This window comes from Mesocricetus auratus, unplaced genomic scaffold (genome assembly GCF_017639785.1).
Source record: "Mesocricetus auratus isolate SY011 unplaced genomic scaffold, BCM_Maur_2.0 Super-Scaffold_100006, whole genome shotgun sequence".
Lineage (NCBI taxonomy): Eukaryota > Metazoa > Chordata > Mammalia > Rodentia > Cricetidae > Mesocricetus > Mesocricetus auratus.
In genome coordinates, this window is record NW_024429190.1 from 105,139,057 (window position 1) to 105,157,584 (window position 18,528).

General features: G+C 38.4%; 1 protein-coding gene across 2 annotated transcripts in view; it reads left to right on the plus strand.

Moving 5' to 3' along the window:
• The window catches only part of Capn7 (calpain 7), a 34,588-nt gene that overhangs the window by 9,448 nt on the left and 6,612 nt on the right, over window positions 1-18,528 (plus strand). For both annotated transcript variants that reach the window (XM_005085227.4, XM_040747849.1), the window contains exons 6-14: window positions 874-960; window positions 3,676-3,802; window positions 5,169-5,254; window positions 7,896-7,989; window positions 11,212-11,358; window positions 12,949-13,055; window positions 13,743-13,863; window positions 17,112-17,256; window positions 18,100-18,199. In XM_005085227.4, coding sequence (XP_005085284.1) covers window positions 874-960; window positions 3,676-3,802; window positions 5,169-5,254; window positions 7,896-7,989; window positions 11,212-11,358; window positions 12,949-13,055; window positions 13,743-13,863; window positions 17,112-17,256; window positions 18,100-18,199 — 1,014 coding nt within the window. The remainder of the gene's footprint in view (window positions 1-873; window positions 961-3,675; window positions 3,803-5,168; window positions 5,255-7,895; window positions 7,990-11,211; window positions 11,359-12,948; window positions 13,056-13,742; window positions 13,864-17,111; window positions 17,257-18,099; window positions 18,200-18,528) is intronic.

Here is an 18,528-nt window from a genome sequence, read left to right on the forward strand (position 1 = left end):
AAGATTCTAGTTATACAGCTATTAGCCTGGTTCCTTTGCCTAGAAAAATAGTATGTGAATAAACACAGTACATAGCAAAACAACAACCAAGGTTCCTTTTAAAGGTGAGACTCTAAGCTAGTTGAGTGTCTTACTTAGGGTTGCTATTACTGCGATGAACAGTATGACCAAACATTGTAGGGAGGAAAGGGTTTGTTATTCAGCTTCCGCATCACTGTTCATCATCACAGGAGTCAGGACAGGAACTCAGGCAGGGCACGGACCTGGATGCAGGAGCTGATGTGGAGGCTGTGGAGGAGTGCTGCTTACTGGCTTGCTCCTCGTGGCTTGCTCAGCCTGCTTTCTTACAGAATGCAGGCCACCAGCTCAATGATGGCACCAGCCACAATGGACTGGGCCCTTCCCAATTAGTCATTAAGAAAATAACCTACAGGCTCACCTACAGCCTGATCCTATGGAGATATTTTCTCAATTGAAGCTATTCAGTATAGTAAGAATTCATCATTTTGGCTACTCAGCATCTGTATGCTACTTTTCTATATACTATACATTTGAAATTCTACACAGTATCAAAAGAACTCTCTGAAAACACAGCTTTCCTTCATACAAGTGAAAGTAAGTATACACTGCCCCAACAATCATTGTACCCATTGCTGACTGCATGAATCTTCAGATTCACTGAGAATGACCACCCAAGACTACAACTACTCTTTAAAAACAAAAGCAGATGTATAAGAAAGAAGTGGTTACTAAGCATGGTGGCATGCACTGCAATTCTGAGTTCAAGGCTATTGTCGTTTAAGCTTAGAGTTTAACTGAGATTGGTGATTAAGATAGACTTGTAAACTTAGATCTTTTTCTTGTGCCTTATAGGACAACATCAAAAATAAATGGTATAGAATATGTTCCTTTCATGAGTGTTGATCTGAGGGAACGTTTTGCTTATCCAATGCCTTTTTGGTAAGTAAGCACGTTTAACTTTCGCTTCCAAGATCATTTAAAGAAGTTTCCAGTATTCTGAAGTTTGATTTAATTCATAGTCTTTAAATTAAATCTTACATACAAAGTTGGTTGGAAAAGAGATGGAAAACGAAGTAAAGAGGTCCAAATAAAAATCTGAACAACATGAAGTTGTCAGTTTAATGCAGTACCGTGATAGAGTACCACAGTATCACATTTATTTAATTGGCTTGGTCATGAGCTCACAGGTATTTAAAAAAAATCTAACATTATAGACACAGTGCTTGATATAGTACTTGTTACAGAGTAAGTACTGAGCAAACATTTGTTCAGTTAATGATTGGATCACAATAGAAAAAAGTCCAGAAAGTAATATAAGTGTTTAGAGATGTACTTAAATACCTATAAAATAATAATTGGTATTATAATCATGAGAGTAAATCACTCTAGTGTGTGCTGTATGTATACACTCACTCTAGTATGTGCTGTATGTATACACTCACTCTAGTATGTGCTGTATGTATACACTCACTCTAGTATGTGCTGTATGTATACACTCACTCTAGTATTGCTGTATGTATGTATACACTCACTCTAGTATGTAGTTACATTTAAGGAGATGTAAATTTGTGGTTTCAGTTTAATGTCGCAAATTAAGATAAATTACATCTCTCATGTTAGAATGTCCAAAAGAAAAATATGGTATGAACAATAAAATTTGGAGGCAGTTTAATAATATAATTGGAAAAGTAGAACATGAAATACAGAAACCCCTTTAATTTACGGGAGCAGTGTATTCAGGGTGGTGTGGCCATAGACAAGAGCACCTTTAATGTAGGAATTGCTGTTCCTAAATTTCACAGTTGGAAGTCCCCCCGCCTTTTATTTTTTGTGTAATTACTTGCTTAATACATGTCCTTTAATGGATTATAAGCTTCATAAGGACAGAGACCATGTTTGTTTAATTAAGTCCCACCCTATATCTAGCACAATATCTGTTATATAGTAACAAGATTTATTGAATGAATTAAATTTGAAGAAGAGTAGATGAATACCAAATTATTAGCAATATTTTTGTCATCTAAATAATTTTACTTAGAGAATAATCAAAAGAAAAATAATTGTAAACATTTTAAAATTCATTTAACAGATTGCCAGGAAAAGGGCTCCATAATTTAACTTAGAGTAGTGGTCCTCAACCTTCCGAATGCTGTGACTCTTTAATACAATTGCTCATGTTATAGTGAACCTATTTCGTTGTAACTTCATAACTGTAATTTTGTTACTGTTATGAATCGTAATGTAAATATCTGATATGCAAAATATCTTATATGGGATTTCTGAAGGGTGTTATGACTCACAGGTTGAGAACCATTGATTTAAAATTTTTTCTTTTTTTTTTATTCTGGTGATGTGTTAACCTTTAAGTCATAAGCATTGTATTTTATAAAATACTTTCAATAGCCTTATGGGTCTAAGAAAAATGTGTTTAATACAGACTTTAATTACTCAGTGATTTGAGAGAATACTATGGAACTTTAAATTTATTCTCTAGTGTCTGTTATGCAGAAAGTTAATAATGGGTAATAGATAAAATTATAGGTTTGAATTATTAGCTTTGATTTTCTCCCTTACAAGTTTGTGATTACTGTCTTTAAACTCCCAGGTTCACTCAGCTCTGTTTTTGTTCATAATCAGCTCCTCACATCACATAGTTGTAGCTAAATTGTTAGGACTCGGTGTGAAGACAAGATGGCAGTCATAGCCCTCAGGAGGCAGAGGTAGGTAGGGTGATCGTGTCTCAAAACTCAATAACAACAGAAATTTTTTTGAGCAGTATTGTAGGCAATCTTTTCTACTTAAGAGATTTGCAACATGGGTTCATAAAAGTCTAGAGGTGTCCTACCTACAGTGAAGAAACTAGTACTTTAAAAGTTTTCAGGTCATACTTGAACACAAAATCTTTTTTATCTAATACTCATCAGCATTCTTGGATAAAAGAATGTTGCACAAATTTGTTTTAGTTTGCATATTACACATTACCACAACATCTTTTGAGATCCAAAGACGTGCTGCCATTGCTGTAGGAAGGTGAAGACTTGGGGTTGGGAAGTAGATGGTTTTTATTGGTATTGCATGTGGACTTTAAGGAGGTATTGCAGCACAGTGATTATAGTGTAATGGGAGACATGGTGGATGAGACGCCACAGACCTGGATTCAAATGTCACTTCTTAGCTTCATGACCTTGATAACCAATTTATGCTTTCCCCGAAAATGTTTAACTGAATAGTTCTTGAGCATTTAAGTGGAGAATAATACATAAAGCTTGTATTATGTATTACTGCTTAGTAAATTAGCTAGTCTTTCTGTCCTTTAAAGAGGTAAGGAAAGGATCTGCAGCCTCCCAGGCCCTCAGTGGATCAGTTTGTATTGTTAATGACCCATTTGATTGCTGAGTTTCCTGAACATCATAACTATGCTAAGTTAAATGTCTATACCATATTATAAGCTTCTGTCTTCACTTAATTTTTCTTAAATCGGAGAAGGTGTTCAGGTTGACTGAATTCAAGGTTAAGTGTAAAGAGCCAGATCTGACTGATTATTTTAGGAAGAGCAACGTACAGCTATGTGATCTCTGCACCAAGAAGGTTTCATTCTGGCTTCAAGTTGTCTTTAAAAAGTAATACATTCTTTTACCTTTATTTTCACCTCAGTGATAGATGGGGCAAGCTTCCATTATCACCTAAACAAACAGCTACATTTTCTAAATGGGTGCGGCCAGAAGACCTCACCAATAATCCTACAATGATATATACTGTATCCAGTTTTAGCATAAAGCAGGTAAATATTTACTTTGTATAATGATCAATAAGGTTAGCACTCTAAGGACATTTGAATATAGATTTGATTTTTCTTAGATTGTATATATTTAGGTGCATGAGTATAATTGCAAAACTTTCTCATTCTTCTCATTGTTTCCAGCTTGATTTGGTAGCACATACCTATAATCTCAACACTTGTGTTTCAATACCATCGTGGGTTACATAGTAAGTTTGAGACCAGTCTGCATAACAAGATAATTCTCAAAATGAGACCAAAAATTTGTTAGTCTTTTTTTCTTCTTCTGAGACAGCACTTTGTTCTGTTACCCGAGCTGGCTTTAAACTCAGTAATGTCCAACATCAGCCTCCAAGTAGCTGAGATTATAGGTGTGTGCCACCATGCCCAGTGCATTCTGCACATTCTGTCTTTAGCATTGAGAAAATAATGTAAGAAACTGTTCTGAGAAATTACAGGTTTTCTTTTCAGTATTGGGATTTGAATTTGGTGTCTTGTGCATGCTAGGCAGTCACCCTGTCACTGAGCTACAGCCCCAGCCCCAATTACCGACTTTTGTATTTGTAGATGTGAAAGTTGAGAATTGAATTTCACTCTGTAACTCTAGTTTCAGGGTACCTAATACTCTCTTTTGGCCTCCATGGATTTCCACATTCCATGTGCACATATAGCCTAAAATAGACACATACAGAGGCACATAATTTAAAACACACACACACACACACACACACACACACACACACACACACACACACGTAAAAGGTAGAAAGTGATTGATTGGAACCATCCCTATCATTGACTTTGGGCCTCCATATATACCTATGTGTACTTGCTTACATTCACACTAATAGATACACACACACACACACACACACACACACACACCCTAAGTTATTCATTGAGACACTTTTTCTAGGATTTGTTTGAATAAGATATGAGTTTGTAGCATGGCATTTTATTTCCTATTTGAATAATAATTAAGATATTTAATTTAAAAGCTAAAGTGGTAGGTGTAATTTTTAAAAAGTGCCATGAGAGTTCAAGTGAATTTTTTTTTTTTTTAATTAGGTGGAAAGAGGAGAGGGGAGGGGGGGAAGACAAGCCTCTGGAGACAGAAGCAGCAGGAAAGAGGGAAAAGGTGGAGGGCAGATAGAGAGAGGGAGAGAAAGAAAGACAGGGGGATGGGAGGTAGGCAGGGCCCTTTTAAAAGGGAACATATTGAGTAGGCACAGGTAGAGCTCTTAGTGGCAGCAGCTGAGGGTTTATCTAGTCAGAACTCCAAAGGCAGGCCAGTAGTAGGTGTAATGAATAAATATTGTTCAAATGTTGAAATTACATGAATGAAAGAATATGTGGTTCTTATTAACAGACAATAGTATCAGATTGTTCCTTTGTGGCATCATTGGCTATCAGTGCAGCTTATGAGAGACGATTCAATAAGAAATTGATTACCAGGTAAATTTTTGTGTTTGTCCTTCATAAAATTATTACTTAATTGGGACTGCAAAGATGGCTCAGAAGTTAAGAGCACTGGCAGCTTTTCTAGAAGTCCTGAGTTCAATTCCCAGCACCCACATGGTGGTGACTCACAGCCATCTATAATGAGATCTGGTGCCCTCTTTGGTGTACAGGTATATAAGCAGACTGAACACTGTATACATAATAAATAAACAAACAAATAAAATCTTTAAAAAATAATTATTACTTAATTGGAAATTTAAAACTTAGACCATATGTTATAGAAGGTGGAGAGGGCATATTGTTAGACTATTATGGCCCTTCTGTGGAGGTTAAACAGATGATTCCTGAATGTGGGAACTTCTTCTAAAGCAGTAAGAATATACACATATGAAGCAAAGTAATGTACGTGGAATGTGTTTTGAAATTGATATAATCAAAGGAGAAACCATATCCTATTTATACTTTTTATTTTAAACTGTATAGTAAGTTAGCCACTAGATACCTGTGGTTATTTTGAGTTAACATGGCTGCAAGTGCAAGATATACATGAGATCTTGAAAACTTAGCATACAAATTGTAGAATTGGAAAATATCTCTTAAGTGTTGAATATATGTTGAAATCAAAATTGGACTAAGCAAAATATGTTGTTAGAATTTTATTTTTTAACCTTTTTGTTTGTTTTTGTTTTTGGAGACAGGGTGTTTACATTGCCTGGCTGGCTTGGAATTCATTGTGTAGACCTGGGTGGCCTGGAATTTACAGAAGTCTATCTGCTCCTGCCTCCCTAGTGTTGTGATTAAATTCTTTTTTATCTTTAACTTTTAATATGGCTAACAGGAAAATATGAAATGACATGCATTTCTGTTGATTATAACAACTTTAAAATATATTGAAATGTTTCTGAAATGTTTTCAGTTTTGAAAGTTATATTAAGTTTAAAACCACTCAGTATAATTATAACCAATTGTTTTTATTTAGCTTGTCCTAAGAATAAAAGAAAAAGCAAATAGTCCTTAGTTTCACTTATTTACTATATAAAGAAACAATTTGGAGTGTGCTTGATTGGTGCAGTATATTTTAAAATTGGTAGTGAAAGTTCTTACAGTATCTCATTGTATAATTACACATTTTAAATGTGTGTGGATACTTTGCTTGCTTGTTTATCTGTGCACCTCATGCCTTTTGTGCAACTTTGTTATTTATTAGTTATATGATCATGGGCATTGTGCAACATTATTATTTATTAGTTACATGATCATGGGCGTTTGTGCAACTTTGTTATTTATTAGTTACATGATCATGGGCGTTTGTGCAACTTTGTTATTTATTAGTTACATGATGATGGGTGTTGTGCAACTTTGTTATTTATTAGTTACATGATCATGGGCATTGTGCCTTTAATCCCACACAAAAGCTGTCTGGGCCAGGAGTGGTGTGCGGTGCCCTTAGAGTTAGGAGGTGGTTTGGATTCCCTGGATCTGGAGTCACAGATGGGTATTAGTCACCATGTGGGTGCTGGGAACTGATCCCAGGTGCTCTTCAAAGGCAGCAAGTGCTTTTAAGGCTGAGCCATCTATGGTGGGGGATGTCCTTCTGTGTATATGTTTCTCTTATTGGTTGATGAATAAAACTCTGTGGCCAATAGAGACAGGGAGATAGGAGGGACTAGGAGAATTCTGGGAAATGTAGGCCAGAAACAATTGCCATATAGCCACCAGGCAGATAGGATATACCAGGCATTCTCTGGCAAGATAAGACCATGCGGAAATACTTAGATTAATAGAAATGGGTTAATAATTAAGACAGAGCTAGCCAATATGAAGCCCAAGCCACTGGCCAACTGTGTTTATAATCAATATAAGTCTCTGAGTGTTCATTTGGGACAAGGCGGCTGTGGAACCGGGCAGGAAATCCTGTAACACATCTCTCTAGAATTCATTAAGTATTTTTAATTTTATGTACCTTTATTAGAATTGTGCTTAATGCCTTAATTGTGACTTAGTGAAATGATCTTTACTTCTTAAAACCAATGAATGATAAAAGATAATTTAAACTGGCTTAAAATATATTAATTCAGTATGTAATTCGTTAAAACATATAGTTAAAAATTAAGCACTAGAGACTGTAGCTCAGTTAAAGGGCTTGCCTTGTGTATACGAGGCCTTGGCTTCAATCCCCAATACTGTATAAACTTGTCGTGATGGAGCACACCTATAATCCCACCACTCTGCAAGTGGAAACAGGAAGATCAGAGACTTAAAATCTTCCTCTGGTTTATAGCTAAGAGTCAGCCTGAAGTATAAGGCCTTGACTCAGAATATTATGAAAATTTATGTTCTAGTGTATGATTTTAGAAGATATTTTCTTAAGCTGGGAGTGGTGATACACTGGGGAGGCTGAAGCAGGGGCTCATGAATTCCAAACCAGCCTGGCTACATATTGAGACCCTATCTCAAAAGGAAAACTAAAACCAAGAAATATTTAAAATATTAAAATAGCCTTAGGTTCATTTTTATAAAGTGGGAAGAAAATATTTATAAACGAATAGCATGTTTAAATAAAATATAAAGTCATATATTAGTTGATGTTGAATATTAACATTGGTGTTTTAATACCTATTTTCCTTTCCAAAAGCATAATTTACCCACAGAATAAGGATGGCGAACCAGAGTACAATCCCTGTGGAAAGTATATGGTAAAACTTCACCTCAATGGTGTCCCGAGAAAGGTGAATGTCTCTCTTTTCCTTCACAGTCCCTACTTCACCTCCTTTTCCTTCACCTCCTTGACTCTTGAAGGGAAACAAACTAAGAAAAGTTGACTGTGTAAAGATTTAAAGTCAGTTTGGTTGATTTGAATATGTGATAAATTGTACTTACTACTACCAAATAGATTCCTTTGTTAATAATTAAAAATAAAACAAGTATAACAGATTTTAAAGATTTTTTTTAATTCGTGTGTGAGTATGTGTGTGCACACATCACATGTGTACAGGTGCCTATGGAGGCCAACAGCTCAGAGTCACAGGTCCTTGTGAACTGTCTGATGTGGGTGCTGGGAACTGAACTCTGGTCCTCTGGAGGAGCAGTAAGTGTTTGTAACTACTGAGCTAACTCTATAGCCCATAAAAATCTTTTCCTATAGAAGTGCTTCATCTGTAAGATTAAACTGTCTTTAGTTGGTCTCCAGTGATTCTCATCAGTAGCTGGAGCTACAGCTATGAGTCACTGTGCTGAAGTCTTTTTTAAAAGTTGGTTTCAAATACCTAATGCAAAGTTCTAATAAAGAATTACTAACAAACATTTTTAACTGATGTAAATTTTTGTTTTGTTTGCTTTTGCTGACAGGGTGTGGTTAATGTGTTCCATTCTGGCCTCAGACTTGTAATGCTCCTTCCTCACTCTTTGAGAACAATGGGAAGGCTCTTTAACTCTTAATTAAAGGAAATGAGGATCAACCAGATAGTTTCATGGGTTAAAGCACTTCCCTTGCAAACCTTGGCATGTGCTTACACACATACACATGTATCATGCACATTCTCACATAATAATAATAATAACTATTATTATTATTATTATTTTGGTTTTTCAAGGCAGGGTTTCTCTGTGGCTTTGGAGGCTGTCCTGGAACTAGCTCTTGTAGACCAGGCTGGTTTTGAACTCACAGAGATTCACCTGCCTCTGCCTCCCGAGTGCTGGGATTAAAGGTGTGTGCCACCAATGCCCAGCTACAATAGTAATTTTTTAAATTATCAATTAATAAAGGGTTGGTGGCACATGACTTTACTCCCAGCATTCAGGAAACAAAGGCAGGCAGGGATCTCTTGAGTTTGAGGCTTAGAATTCTAGTCTATATAGGGAGTTCATGCCACTCAAGACTACATAGTGAGACCCTGAATCAAGAAAAAAAAATCAGTAAATAAGTTAACTGATTAGGGAAACCTGATAAACTAAGTCTGTTAGATCAGAGGGGTTCATAAATAGTCACGACACAGTATAAGAAGCCTATTTTCCCTTGTGAAATATATACGGTTTTAAATCATACTCCTCTGGTCTCATTTAGCGGTCTGAACTCCATAACTGGCCTTCCTTGTATAGTTAGCATTCCTAGCACTTGTCTACCAGCTCCATGCATCAAATTCAGCATCACCTAGGAGGAGCTTTTAGAATTATAGGATTTCAGGCCTTTCTTCAGTTGTACTGCGTCAGAGTTGCAATTGTTTTTTTTTTAAAGATTTACTTATTGTTTTATGTATGTGGGTGCTTTGTTTTCATGCAGATCTATGCACCATGTGTGTGCAGCACTTGAGCAGGCCAGAAAAGGGCCATCAGAGCCTCTAGGGAAGTGGTTCTCAACCTGTGGCTGTGACACCTGTGGGAGTCACATAGCCCTTTCACAGGGGTCACATATCAGATGCCCTGCATATCAGATATTTACCATTCATCATGTCAGGAAATTTTTTTTTTGGTTTTACGAGACAGGGTTTCTCTGTATTGTTTCGGAGGTCCAGCCCGGCCTCGAACTCACAGAGATCCTCCTGCCTCTGCCTCCCGAGTGCTGGGATTAAAGGCGTGCACCACCACCGCCCGGCCACGTCAGGAAAATTACAGTTGGGAAGTAGCCAGGAAATAATTTTATGGTTGGGGGTCACACAAGGTGGGGAACTGTATTAAAAGGGTTGCAGCATTAGAAAGATTGAGCACCCTGCTCTAGAACTAGAGTTAAGACTGTTGTTAGCTGACACATGGGTGCTAGGAATAGAACCCAGGTCTTCTAGAAGAGCAGTCAGTGCTGTTAACTCCCAAGCCATCTCTCTTAACCATTGTTCCAAAGCTCAGTAAAACTCAAATCTTAGTGTGTATAGAATTACCTGTGGGCATTGATTACTATGACTCACCCCCAAGTATGTATGTTTTGGTAGAGCTGAAGATTGAATTTACTAGGGCTTTGCTTATAGTAAAGCAAAAGTTTAGTCTCTAAGCTGTATTGACTCCCCAGTCTGGTGCGCTTGCGTGTACACACACACGCACACGCACGCACGCACGCACGCACGCACATTCTCTTTAATTTTAAGACAAGAGATCACTAACTTACAGGTTATCCCTGAACTCTTGCTTGTACCTATGCAGACCTTGAACTTGTAATCCTGCCTCAGCCTTTGGAGTAGCCTAGACTACAGGCCTGTGTCATCAGCCCTGGCTCACTTTCTCATTTAGTGGGTCTAGGTTTAGACCAGAACTCACCTTTCTAACAGGCTCAGTGTTAATCCTGATGCTGATGTTGTTGTTTGGGAACACTTTAGAATCACTTGAATTACTTAAAAACTAAACAATTTTGAGTAACATAGTAACCTCTTCTTCGAGTCTTTCAGTGTTGAGCAAGGCAGCGCATACGTATACCTAGCACTAGGAGGCTGAAGCAGGAGGATAGCTAGTTAGAGGCCTGCCTGGGCTACATAGCCTGTCCCCAAAAAAAGGTTTTGAAGTAGTAATCTTTGTACTATTTAAAAGATTAAAATTCTTTTGTCCCCATGTCTTTCAAATTATTTTTAATATTAATTAGATACCATATATTTGGGGTATTTGCTCATCTATTTAAATGTTTTTTTAGCTATAACATTCTACTTTTACAATCATATATAGTATGAATATTTTTATAGGGTTAGGTCAAAAATAGCAAGGCTCTTTTATAATTTTAAATAATAGTATACATTCTAAAATCCCTAATAGTTTTGATTTTATACACACACACAAACACACACACACCTGACATGTGTAATTAGTGGCTTACTTGTCAGTGAGATTAGCTTGTAAGACTGAATAAAGACATTGTGTTAAAATGATGAGCTATTGTTATATTGTGGCTTTTATTGATACAAAGTTGGCTTTTTTCTTAAAATCTTGAAAAGAATTTTTTGTTTTACTTAAGGAAGGTAATGTTCTTTCTGCAGGTGATAATTGATGACCAGTTACCTGTTGATCATAAAGGAGAATTGCTGTGTTCTTATTCCAACAATAAAAGTGAATTGTGGGTGTCACTTATAGAGAAAGCATACATGAAAGTTATGGGAGGATATGATTTTCCAGGCTCCAACTCGGTAAGTTGTGGTATATGTTACAGACACACACTTACGCTGCCTAATATATTTTAAAGTTGAAGTTATAGATGGTTTTGTTTATGGGAAAATAAAACAAGTGAACAATCCCTGAGAAACGTGATCAGTTTCCTTATGATAAGGGTGCATATTTTCTTATGTAAAGATAGCACATTGTGTAAATTATGTGCACAGTAAAGCCTAAAATATATGTGTCTGCTGTTACATCGAGATACAGAGCAGTGTGTGTTTCCAGGTCAAAGAGGGGTGGGTGGTATCATATTGATAGTCTTATGTATACCCTTGTTAGTTCAGGTACAAGGACTTGTTTTCCAGCCATCATTAATATAACCTGTAAAACTGAATTTTCATTTACATGAGATAAACTATTAGATTTAAGCCATAAGTTAGTCAAATTGACATAAACTTTAAATTTTGATAATAATCAACCTTAGAAGTAGTATACCGCCAGGCATTGGTGGCGCACAACTTTAATCCCAGCACTTGGGAGGCAGAAGCAGGTGGGTCTCTGTGAGTTCAAGGCCAGCCTGGTCTACTGAGCGAGTTCCAGGACAGCCTCCAAAGCCACAGGAACCCTGTCTCAAAAACAAAACAAAACAAAAAAAAAACAAAACAAAAAAAAGAATGAGTCAGTGGGTGATGACCTAGTCTTTTGGAGGCTTAGGTGAAATTACTGTAACATTGTGGTCAGACTGGGCTACTTAGTGACTTCAGGATGAGATATAAGAAGATCCTGTGTGCATAGAAAACATGAATTTTATTAATTGCAAATCACCCATCATTTGTACTTGGTAAGTTTCCTTGCCTAAATTGAGTCCTTCCTTCACTCTTCAGGATCTTACAGTGCATGACAGTGAATGTAAAGGTCATACTTAAAATAGACATTGACAGTTTTACTTCCCAACCTGCACGTTCAATTATGTTTTTCCAGATACGTTTAGTTTAGCTTTATAATTCACTGCTTGTTTTTGTTTTTGAGATGGTGTCTTTCAGTGTAACTCTTGTTGTCCTGGAACTGGCCATATAAAACAGGCTGGCCTGAAGTCACAGAGATCTGTCTCCCTCTGCCTCCATCATGCCCACCTAACTGATTGCCTTTTTATTCAACTTAGAGAAAGAAAGAGTAGGGGTGTATGTAACATGCTAGAACTGGCTGTCTGATTGTAAAAACTCACTGTATGGTAAAAATTTTGCCATTAAAGCATCTCTTATGTTGGATTTTGAGTCTTGCCATATTTACCATAAAAAATCTTTTATGCGGTTGGATAGATGGCTTAGCAGTTAAGAGCACCTGTTGCTTTCATAGAGGACCTGAGTTCTATTCCCAGCTCCCAGCTGTCTGCAGCTCCAGTTCCAGAGGATCTGATACTTTTCAGGCCTCCATTGGCACTGGGCACACGTGTGGTACACAGACAAAATCCCCACACACAAATCTTTTAAAGAATCCTATTGAGTTCAGAGAGCAGAAAAGCAACTTTATCTTCAGATTTATACCTATCAAGATCAATAGGTCTTCTGAGGGTTTGTTAACAGCCTAAGCACTGACACTTGTGAGCTGTGTTTATATTTCAGAATATTGATCTGCATGCACTGACTGGGTGGATACCGGAAAGGATTGCCATGCACTCAGATAGCCAGACCTTCAGCAAGGACAGCTCATTCAGAATGCTTTACCAACGGTAATTGTGTTCTCCCTCCCCCTTCCTGTTTAAAGGCATCATGCTTTATTTAGGGTAGAGATTGCAGAAGCTGTCACCTTTTGTTTTTTGAGAAGTGTGGGTGGACTTGCAACTTGTGATCCTCCTGCCTCAGCTTTCCGAGTGCTGGGGTCACTCTGCACACACTACCTCCAACAGGAGCCTCCTCTTTATGTGAGTGCTACCACCAGCCTTAGTTATCTTCAGTAGTGGGCACAGGTAACCCAAAGTACTTGAAGGTGGAATGTGGAAAAGCATTTGCTCCTGCTACGTACTTACCAAGTTTGAGGGAAGGTCGGAGAAGTCTTGAGAGTTTAAACTGCAAGTGGGTAATTTATATGGAAGTTCTGGGAAATTCTCCAGACCATAGCAAACATGCAGTATCGGAAGTAAGAAACCCTGTGATTTGGTAAACAAAGTCAGATCTCTTTTGGTGACGAAAATTTGGTATTTCACATCTGCATCCTTATTTGTAAGCTGAAAATTTAGCACTTGTTCTTCACTGGTAGGTTTATGTGTGGAAATTAAGTTGTCCTAGAAAAGAAAAACAATAATTCATCTGCTAAAATTGCCAGTTTTTAAAAAGTTTTCATGTAAGACAGTAAGAGAGAGTGGCCAGAGCTTCAGGACGCACCTCCGTCTGACTTGTTGTCTTTGGGGCCTTTGCAGGTTTCACAAGGGGGACGTCCTCATCACTGCATCGACTGGGACGATGACTGAAGCTGAAGGGGAGAGGTGGGGCTTGGTTCCCACACATGCGTATGCGGTTTTGGATATCAGGGAGTTCAAGGTTAAGCCTTACACTTTTATTTTTTTCTCGGTTGATAAGATGTGATAGTACTGCAACGATGATCAGAGTTTTAGAGCCGTCCTACTGATGTAAGCGACTTGGCTTCTGCCATTGGAAATTAGGATATGCAAAGGTGGAAAGTGACAGGTAGTGACAGCAGAGACAGTGACAACAGAGCAGAGTGCCGCTACACCTTTCCTTTCCACGAACGCCACCACAGTTGAGACTAATCCACAGCACCGAAGGTCCCGGCGGGCATGCTGGTGTTTTGGGTTAGTCATGGTAGAAGGCTCTGGGGCATAGAAGGTATCTATCTCTGAAAGGAAATGTAGGAAGATGGCTAGGAATAAGATACCGTTGGGTCTGTGTGCACGTACATCTCTCTTCCTTGAAGTCTTGGCATGCTGTCAGGGCTTTACAACCTTTCTCAGTATAATGTGTCCTTGGGCTAAGGTCTTCAAATGTGTGACCTTATTACTTCTCAGGTTATTCTAATTTTTAAATGAAAAATTGATGAGTTCTCTGTAGTAGAAGACACAAGTGCCCCATAGAGAGATGTGATCATTCAGCAAAAATACTACCCATTATTTGTAAATTAAACTAAGTGTTAAGCTGGCACACAGAAATAGGTTATTTAGTCCAGGATATAATCAAAGAAATTTGTCTGTGATTTTGTTGTTTATGTAGACATGAGATTGTATTTACAGAAGCCTAGATGGTATGGTCTACTACAGAGCTAGGCAATTTTGTGTCTGTCTGTCTGTCTCTCTTGCTCCTAGGGCCTTCAGGAAGAAATACGAGACTAAATCAAACACAAGAGAAAATGGCACAACAGGGGACATAAGATGTGGGAAGCTGTTAGCTTAAAGCAGCAGCATACAGTTTGATAGTTAAGCCTTCTTTTGAGACAGGGTTTTCCCATGTATCCCAAGCTGGCCTTGAACTCCTAATCCTTCTGCCCAGCCTCCCATGTACTGGGATTACAGGTACATGCCACCATGCCTGACTCTTCTTTTTTTTCTTTCAGTAGGTGTATATTCTAAAATAATGCTAAAAAATGCAGGGAGTATATAAACTAGTGCCATAAGTATTTGTCGTTGGTAGATAGTGTGTACTGTACATAATTATATGTACTGTACTTGTTACAGTTGACTGTACAAGTACAATAGGTTTGTTTTCACAAGCCTCACAATAAAAGAAAAACAAATTTTAAAAAAGGTTAAAAAAATTCCAGAATTCTGGAGACAGGATAGGAAGCAAATTAAAGGCCAGCCTTGGCTATATAGTCATCCTGGGATATGTGATAAGATCTTTCAAACAACAAATACGTAGTACTTTGACCAGTGGTTGTGTGTTCAGTTCTAAACCAACAAGCCTCCTAGCTTATTTAGTTGCAAGTGTGTAATATTGCACTCTGACATTAGTATGGCAGTGATGTCACTAGGCAGCAGGGATTTTCAGATCCATTGTAGTCTTGTGACCAGTGTAGTAATAAGGTCCATCACTGGCCAGATGCTGCTGTGACACATGATTGCGTTGGAACAAAAGGCAATGTGAGCCTGTCACAAGGGTAAAACATTGAGTTCTCCACTGGATGATGTTGCTGAGGGGCAGAGCACTTCCAGCAGGCATGCGGTCATGGATTCACTCCTCAATCCTTAGTAAAACTTGATGATCTCAAGGCTTTATGAATTAGGCAGGATTCCAACCCCAACCATATTGTACAAGCTTGTTTATTTCCTTAAACATGGCAGTAAAATTGACTTCTTAAAGAAAAAAGTTAATGTAAAGTAGGAAAGCCAGAAGGTGTGCCTGCTTTAGAATTGCAATTTTCTACACACAGGAAATGCTGCAAGTAACAGTTACTACGCTGAGCTCCTTTTCTCGTTAGAGCCTCCTGTGAGGTCGGTGTCAGTGCAGGGGAAGAATGTAAGGTGGTGGCATGTGAGGACAGAGAAACAACAGCCTTTCTAGTTGCAAACTAGTGCCGTTAGTTACATAGTATTGATTTCTTAACAGGGATTCTGTGAAGACTGAGACATTTACTGCAGTATGTGTAAACCAAATAAGCGGTGGCCCAGTAATACTTTTTTCACTAATGTTCCCTTTCGGATTTCAGGTGTGAGCAGATTTTATAGCCTCTAGAGTACCCAGTTTAAGCTTGCTTGTGAACTTCGTGCTGTCAATATGTTAAAATTGAAAGCTTTAATTAGTGTTCTCTAATTGAGTAGTCCTTTATTATGCATGTGTGGTTTTATTTCTGCTATATTTAGTCTTTGAAACGTTTACTTAAATCTGACACCTCCTCCATCCCCCCTCTTTTAAAACAGGGTCTCACTATGTTGCCCTAGCTAGCCTTGAAGTCAGAGTGCCTCTGCCTTTCAAGTGCTAGGATTAAAGGTGTGCGCCACCATACCCTGCCAATTTTGACTTCCTTCTGAAATGTTACTACACCTATGAGTTCTTTTCACAGTCTTAAAGCTACTTACAATCTCATTTGAGACTTTTATTGATACATTCTTTTTGTTTTGTTTTGTTTTTCGAGACAGGGTTTCTCTGTATTGTTTTGGAGGCTGTCCTGGAACCCGCTCTGTAGACCAGGCTGGTCTCGAACTCAGAGACCTGCCTGCCTCTGCCTCCCGAGTGCTGGGATTAAAGGCGTGCTCCACCAACGCCGGCGTTATTGATACATTATTAAAAGTATTTGTGTGTGTGTATGTGTGTATCTGTATCTAACATGTGTGCATGCTCTGTGATCTTCAGTTCCATTTCCCATCCTCCTTCATTTCTCCTGAGAGGAGTGTTCCATAGTTCACTCTAAGGCACATCCCTAGCTCCAGCCCTTTTCTTTTCGGTCCACAAAAGCCCGTCAGCATTTCTTAACCTATCTCTAGCGTTCTCCTTTGCTGGAAATAACTAGGATTTGTATGTTGCAGCATATGCCAAATTTTTTTTCTAAGATTCTCTTGCATTTCTTTCTCTGTTCTGGGCCTTTTCTGTTTATCAATAAAAATTTTCAGTCATATGCCTTTGAATGTCTCTGATGCCTAAGATCTGACTCTGGAAAATTTAGCAGAAATTTCTGCTTCTTTTTGCTCCCTTTTTAGAAAGTGTTGATGTAAATTGAGAGTTGATACTTGATAAGTAACCAAAGTTTATTCTAAGAGGATTATAACTAATATATGGTAAGTCTCTTTCAATTTAATGGTATCTTTTGTTGTTATTTTTTGTTTTGTCTTTTAATATAGGGCTTGCGATTTATCCAGTTGAAAAATCCTTGGAGCCATTTACGCTGGAAAGGAAGGTACAGTGAAAATGACGTGAAAAACTGGACCCCAGAATTGCAAAAGTATTTAAACTTTGATCCCCGAACAGCTCAGAAAATAGATAATGGTAAATATCTCCTTGTAACTTTAACACCATTTGCAGGTGGGAGGGGTGTGTGGATGTGTGTGTGTGCACGCACGCATATGGAGATCACAGTTCACCATCAGGTGTCTTCTTCTATTGCTCCCCACCTTACTTTTTGAGAACAAGGTGTCTCACTGAACAAAGAACTTACTGATTGGCTAGCCTGGTAGCCAGCAAGACCCCAGGATCCTATGGTCCTGTCTGCCCAGCACTGGGAGTATAAAGACACACTGGCATGCCCAGCTTTTATATGGGTGCTGGAGATGGAACGCAGGTGCTCAGGCTTGTGCAGCAAGCACTTTACTGACAGCCATTTCCAGCCTATTCACTTACTGTTCTTATGTATGTGTTTGCCTCCATGTATGTGTGTGCAGTCTTTGCAGAGGTCATAAGAGGGCTTCAGATCCCCTGGAACTGCAGTTACAGATAGGTGTGAACCATTGTGTGGGTGATGGGAACTAAATCCAGGTCTTCTAGAGCAGCAGGTGCTCTTAACACTCAACTCTACTGTAGCCCTCCAGCCCTGCAGTATCATTCCTAATAACCTGGTTTTCAAGATGAGGCATACCTGTCTCAAGAGCTTTCAATTTTATGTGTAGACGTGTTTTGCCTGCATGTATATCTGTGCACTATGTGTGCTTGGTGCCCTTGGAAGGGGATCCCTGAAGCTGGAGTTAGAGTTAGGGGCCATCATGTGGGTGCTGGGATTGAATCTGGGTCCTTTATAGAGCAGCCAGGTGCTCTTAACCACTGAGCCTTCTCTCTAGCCTCTTTCTTACTTATTGCTATGATTTTTTTAGATTAACAAAGACATTTAATTTTTAGGAATATTTTGGATTTCCTGGGATGATCTTTGCCAGTATTATGATGTAGTTTATTTGAGTTGGAATCCATCTCTTTTTAAAGAATCAACTTGCATTCACAGGTAAGTTTTTAAATACATTTTAGAGTATGATTCATAATATTCTCTACATTTGAAAGATTTAAAAACTTTAAAATTTATGTGGAGAATAGGAATGGGGGCACATGAGTGCATATGTCTGGGAGGCCAGAAGAGGATGCTGGATTCTCTGGAGCTGGAGTTACAGACAGTTGTGAGCCACCCAATGTGGGGGCTGGGAATTGAACTCAGGTCATCTCCAGGAGCAGTGCATGCTCTTAACCACAAGCTATCTCTCCAGTGCCTAGTCTCCACATAAAAAGTTTAAAAACAATGATCAATTCAGAAGAACCATCCACCCCTCTTTTTGTCAT